This window comes from Trachymyrmex septentrionalis, unplaced genomic scaffold, assembly GCF_001594115.1.
Source record: "Trachymyrmex septentrionalis isolate Tsep2-gDNA-1 unplaced genomic scaffold, Tsep1.0 scaffold35, whole genome shotgun sequence".
In the NCBI taxonomy this organism is placed as follows: domain Eukaryota; kingdom Metazoa; phylum Arthropoda; class Insecta; order Hymenoptera; family Formicidae; genus Trachymyrmex; species Trachymyrmex septentrionalis.
Window position 1 is genome coordinate 410,488 of NW_017305514.1, and position 6,495 is coordinate 416,982.

General features: G+C 27.7%; 1 protein-coding gene across 1 annotated transcript; it reads right to left on the reverse strand.

Moving 5' to 3' along the window:
• Positions 1 to 817: 817 nt before the first annotated feature.
• Positions 818 to 5,913, reverse strand: LOC108750280 (probable glutamate receptor). The gene is made up of 9 exons (XM_018489632.1): positions 5,794 to 5,913; positions 5,349 to 5,702; positions 4,988 to 5,103; positions 3,773 to 3,943; positions 3,264 to 3,517; positions 2,215 to 2,423; positions 1,800 to 2,074; positions 947 to 1,141; positions 818 to 884 (listed from the first exon to the last, which is right to left on the reverse strand). Exons 1-9 carry the CDS (start codon positions 5,911 to 5,913, stop codon positions 818 to 820), a joined length of 1,761 nt encoding a protein of 586 aa, XP_018345134.1.
• Positions 5,914 to 6,495: the final 582 nt, after the last annotated feature.

The following is a 6,495-nucleotide window of genomic DNA, read 5'->3' on the forward strand; positions in this document are numbered from 1 at the left end:
CCAACACTGGAATGTGGTAATGATGGTAACCACCAAAATGTAATATAAAATAGAAAGATCGGCTTCATGGTTTGTTCATAAAAAATTCGCAAAGAAACAGCTATTTTTCAGCGTTTCTAAATCAAGTTCCCTTATTAAAACATCTTCCCCGAGAAAAATTTTAATCAAAATATATAATAACATATATGAATACTATAATACTATAATACAATATATGGAGTAAAATCTTCCTTGGAGAGAACGTTTTGGAATGTAGCTCTAATCGCTTTGCCGACTTGAATCAACGACTGCGTTAATTCAGCAACACAAGCTGATCACTGAGCTCATTGATCAATTTTCTCTGCCAAACGCAGACAATTCTTACATATCGCTGTTGTGATTAATTTTAACTGTGAATTATTGTAATTTGTAAAATTTCTTAATTTTATTTTGTAAGTAATTAATTTCAAATTATATAAATAAAATAATAAATAAAAACTTTTAAGATTTATTAATTATGCATTTATTTTACTAATAACCTATTCCAGATAGTGTTTTCTGAATAAAAGGAATTGTTGACTTTATCAAAGGAACAAAACAGCGTATAAGTTTGGTAATTTTATATTGAATGACAATAACATATTAAAATAATATCGACTCACAATTCACACTTATTACTAAAAGATGCATACGTTCAACAAAGTAATAAAAATCACTTTAATAAAATTTTTTATAATAAATAAAATTCTCAATTCGATTAGATTTAGTGCAACAAAAAGCTCACGAAAGTCAGATGCCTCTTGATTTCTTTCAGACTAGTATCCATTTCTGCAAGCATTTAATCAAGGCTTTCCACAATGTTAGTTTCTGAATTTGACATTTCTTTTATCTCGTGCATAGTTTGCCTACGAGAAAAAATATAACAAGTAGAGTAAAGCATGGTAATGAAGTCTCTCTTAAATCTTACCTCTTATGCCACAATAACTCAAACACAAATACGATTATAGAGAGAAATATTCCGTAGCCCATTATAACTAGCGCGAAATAGCATTCTGTGAAACCGATCGTGATGAATCTGGTCTGACTCGAACATACTGGTTTTCTCGTATATAAGCGATATTCCTCGCGATATTTAAGTCCGTATTCTCGTAATTTTAGAGCTCTAAAAACATAATTTCCGAACGTTCCGAGAATTATTATATCATGAGATTGGTTCATAGGTTCATACAATACATTCTTAGAAATAATGTCAATAAAATCCGCTTTTAAAACTACGTAACATTTTTATGTTAGACTTTAAACTTCCAGAAAGTTTGTAAGGATGTAAAGGAGAATGCTAAAAAAGTATCTGACTCTCAAGTTACACCTGAATAGATCTTGAAGAATTATTGTTTGAGTCAGAAGATAGAAAATAATCAACAATCGTTTATTCGAGAAATGGTGAGAACATTGCTACCCTGGCGAAAAAAAAATTTGTACGAACAAGTACAGAAAAACTATATAAATTGAGACAAGATCTTAGAAATTATTAATTTTTCATTATAGATATTCGTAATGGGACGTAGAACGGCATTGTTTCTTTGAAAAACCTCCACTGAAATAAGAAATCCTCCACTGTCAAATAACGTCCCACTACAAATATCTATGAAAAACTAAGAATTTCTAAGACAAACAAACCTCTACGTCATGTAGTTTTTCGTAAAAGCTTTTTCGCCAGGATAGAAAGACTTAAATATAATAAAAAAATGACTTTTTAACATTCTTCTTTAAAGATTTGAAAACATCATGTCTATGTGAAAATAATTCGAGGTATTATTTACCCTGTTTTAAATATCTCTGAATACGGTGATTGCTTTTGTATCGCAAGAAGCGGATATAAATGATTTAGGAAATCAATCTCAGTCAAACCGCACTTCTCCTCCTCCAAATACGTATCTTGCATCAGTTGATAAACCGTACCAATCTCACCATGGAATGCGAAGAGTTCGTTTCTTATGCGAGTTACACCTTCTTCTACAGATACCCAGTTAGCTTTGCTTCCTTTCGGCTCGATTCGCTGTTCCAGGATCGCCTTTCTAACAGGATCTCGGAAAGACTATCATTCCACAAAGAACTCTATTTTTCAATTATGTATTTTTTTACTACTAATAACTTTAACTAATAAATTATATAATAAATATAATTATATAATAAATTTTTTCATATCATTAATTTACATAATTTTTATCTACCGACCTGGAAATAATATTTACTATATACTATATTGTGCACACCCATCTTCAAAGGACTATTTAGAAGATCCGGAAGAGTTTTGATAGAGTCCGTGGTAGATTGTAACAAACCCACGATATTTGCTGTATAAGCCGCATAGAAGCTTAGCGAGGCAAGTAATAACATAAGAGTAACTATTCGAGATGAAACTCTATAGGGCTCGTATGAATATCCTGCAAGACAGAAATACAATAATTTTATTAATTTCATGTGAAAAACGAAATAAAAATAATTTAATCCGTACAATCATAAAATACGCAGAAAAAAATATTACTTGTTTTAAATAAATACATTTTTTTATATTATAAATTCTGAGTTGAAAGAAATAATTACTTCCAATAAAATCTTTTTATTTAATGAAATATCTCTAAAATAAATGATTTATAGTCAATGAAGAGAATGTTTTATCGGAACAAAAACACAATTATTTGCTAATAGAGAGAATTGGAAAAAGCATAGAAAAATTTTGATTAACAGCATATCCAAAAGAACGTGTGTTTCAACGCTTGCATGTACAAAATTTTAATTATAACAACGTACAAGAAACTACCATATATTTTCAAAGTAAAATCATTTTTTATTGTTTTAAAAATGAAATTACTTTCGTAAAATATTTTCTTTATTTAAAAAAATACATTGTAAATATTTCTTAAAGATAACATTTCTTTACTTTTATTTAATTTTTATATACTTTTATTAAACACAAGTTTTATGTAAGAACGTATTTTTTCATTCTAGAAAATGTGCAATAGTAAAGAATTATTTTCTTGAATTATATCTTAAATGTTTTTAATTATAAGGACTATTTTTATAATAAATTGTTTCTTTATAATAGACTATTTTACTTACAATTAGCAATAATAATTTTTTTTAGTATAGTGTATAAATGTTTTAGTTTATGTATTTGCACGAGAAAGATAAAATTTTGTTGCAGAGATTTTTAAATAATATTTGTGAATTGTTTTTATAATATTTCAATTCTACAATTATATTATCAAAAATTATTTCTCTACCTTGCTGAGAAAATGCACCTAAAAGAATAAAAAGATTATCGCTGACCGTTGGCTTGTAGGGATTTAGTTGATTCCAGTAGGCTGCTGATTTTCTCTTCCTACCGTAATAGTATTCCCATTTGATGGATAAATAGAGCAAACAGAAGACCAAAATAAGAAATATTGTAAGCGCTATCCAGACATTCCGTTGGAAAGGCAGAATAAATATGTTGCTCACAGTCGACAGTAAAGGTCGCCGAAATACAAAGCGTAGGCTAAGCAGATTTGTACATAAAAAATATCGATAACTGCAGTATAATAAAATGGAGAAAAATTTAATAAAAAATTAAAATTATAATAATAGTTTAATATATATATTTTTTAATCAAGCTTATACATTTGAAAGTTAAATTATAAATTTTAACTGAAGTTTTAATTACTTCCTATCTGTTCCTAATGTTGTTATTAAAAAGGCGTAAAAAATTAAGTAAATTACGCTTTACTTTGATAAATAATAATATTCTTTTTACCTCGTATGTGTATATAATTGGATGAATTGCACAACACCGACACGTTCCGGCACAAAAAATGTGGCAGTGCCGCCGATATCGATTTCACGTCGTTGCAACATCCCGGACATTCCGCTCCAGGAACCATTCTTGCTGAGAAATCCCCAGTTATCCGCGATTTCAAAACTTACCCTAAAAACAAAAATATGGATTTTTTTATTTAGAGAATATCCTAACAAAAATTGAAATATAACTGCCATATATATAGATATAAAATAGATGTATTTACATATATATTATACAGTTATGTATATAGCAGTTCTATGTTTGCTGTGATATATTTCATGATCCATAAATTCATCATATCGTATCTCGTGTCCATGAAAACGATAAATGTTTGGACTTGGATTGCACATTTGGATTTTTAACTTTGTTAAAAATTATTATAATTAAAAAAAACTAATTAAAAAAACAGATTCTTAAGCTGAATCTTTGATTTAATAGTATAATAGAGTATAATAGAGTATACAGTATAATAGTGTATAATTTTGAGCTAAAAATACAATATTACTTTCCTTCTAACTTAATAATAACTTGTTTAAAAACGTTTTTTAATTAAAATTCTATGATTATTGAAAATTATTAACAGACCTTATAAAAAACTAATTTATTTAATGTTAAAAAAATATGTAGATTGAAATAAAAAAATATAGAATCTCATAAAAACATCGCTTTATCTTTAATTGAATATTTGTAGAAATATATATTTGTATGATTATGTTGATAAGTAAAAATTTAAAGAATTATGTCGCGATATTTAAAGTTTTAGTAATAAATTTTGGTAGTTAATTAGATACGAGTATAGTAATCATGTAATTTTATCGGTTGCAATTAATAAATAGGTATGTCATACGCTTATTTGATTATATACGAATCACTCCATTTATGCATCTGATCATATATTGTTATACGGTTAAAAACAATGTAAAAATGTTTTTTACATATGTATATCGCCTGATCTCTTCACCCTACATATGACCTCATTAATTAATCTCGAGCACGAATTTATTATGTTGTTTGAAAACATACATTCGCGATTTTAGAATTTTTAATAAGATAGTTAATTACAAATTATTGTCATTGGAACTATTTCGTAAACATAATTCTAACAATATAAATTCTAACATAATTCTAACAAAATATTTTGGCGTTGATATTGTTAAAGGTTGAACTCACGTTGCATTCATCCGATTCACTAAATGCAATATCCAAGGATAATTAACTTTTGTGACAGGATCTATGGTTTTATCCTTAAAGTCAGTCAAATGATTCATTGTGTCAGGATCCGTCATCTGTAATTGTGATAAAACTTGAAAGAAAATATCTCTTCTGTTAAAAAAAAATTGATACTTAAAATGAAGACTAATCATGGCGTTTTCATTTACTGTGGACATGGCTAGTATTTTACTTGTATGTTTTGTTTTTCATTTAGTATAAGAAAATGCACATATTACATTAGCTTGCCTACAAAATGTTTTAACGTTTTATTGATATTTAAGTGCATTTTCTTGTGTGATAATTATATACTTCAAAGTACCACTAAACAAGATTTAAGAGCTGTCTGTTGAAGATCTTTCCTTCGTGCTGATGCTACATCGAAAGTGCTCATTCGTAGACCGTTTTCAAATGTCCAGTTTCCACGATTTTCCCACATTACACCTCGTTGTGGACTTGGTCGATATATGGATAATAATTCGAGAAAATCGCCATCAAATCTTCGCGCGAGGATCACGTCGCTATCAGGATAGATATCCAAATCTTCGAAACTTTCCAACATAGTGTCATTATATGTAAAAGTTAAATTGACATTATCATTGTTGTCAGCCATTGTTTTCCGATCTTGAAAAAGCAGCCATTTCATTGGGGCGACAAACATCTTTTTCGAATGTGCCTATCATTTTATATTAGATGTCGACAATACTTTTATTTGCTTATATCTTATATATAATTTATTTATGACGGATATAAATATCATATATTACCTGACGTAAAATATCAATGGCGTAATCGCAATCTAAATTCAACATATATAGATTTTGATGTTCTAAGTCATTGTAAATCTTCGGATCAAGTTCCTCGTAAAAATTACGAATGTTATGCATCAAGTAGTTGCTTGATAATATTCTTGATAATTTAATCGTGTCATCTGTGAAAAGATGTTATATTTAATTTAATTTTGATAAATTTTTTACGTTATTTTTATTAATAAATAAAGATAGAAATTGCATTACATATATGGAAAAAAACGAGGTTGAAGTATTTAAAAATTGAGTTAGATATAAATCCAAAAATAATTTTGTTGTAACATCAAAATAATTATATAGGAATCTCAACCATGATGAACAATGCTGCAAGAAGTTTTGATATTCTGTTAATCAGTTTGCTAGTCTTATATATGTAATTAATATTTTGATAGTTCAACAAAATTATTTTCAGATTTATATTTAATTTATACATTTTTAAATACTTCAGCAAAACCGTCCTTTCCATGTATGTAATGAAATTGAAAAATTCTATGAACGCGTTGAAGATATATGTACATATACAAATATAAATTTTAGTGAAATTATTCAACCAATTTGTTTTTTTCATTATTGCATAATCAAACAACGTAGCGAAATAAAAAAATTTGTACTGTGGGAGAAAAAATGGATAATTCGATATAGTGTGTGTGTGTGTGTATA

Excerpts from the sequence above, each read along its gene's own strand:
- LOC108750280 (XM_018489632.1), bottom strand. The coding sequence starts at position 5,913 with ATGCATAACATTCGTAATTTTTACGAGGAACTTGATCCGAAGATTTAC. Across the intron at positions 2,424-3,263 it reads AGGTGCATTTTCTCAGCAAG|GATATTCATACGAGCCCTAT; the intron begins GTAGAGAAATAA and ends TCTGTCTTGCAG. Across the intron at positions 885-946 it reads GAGTTATTGTGGCATAAGAG|GCAAACTATGCACGAGATAA; the intron begins GTAAGATTTAAG and ends TTTTTCTCGTAG.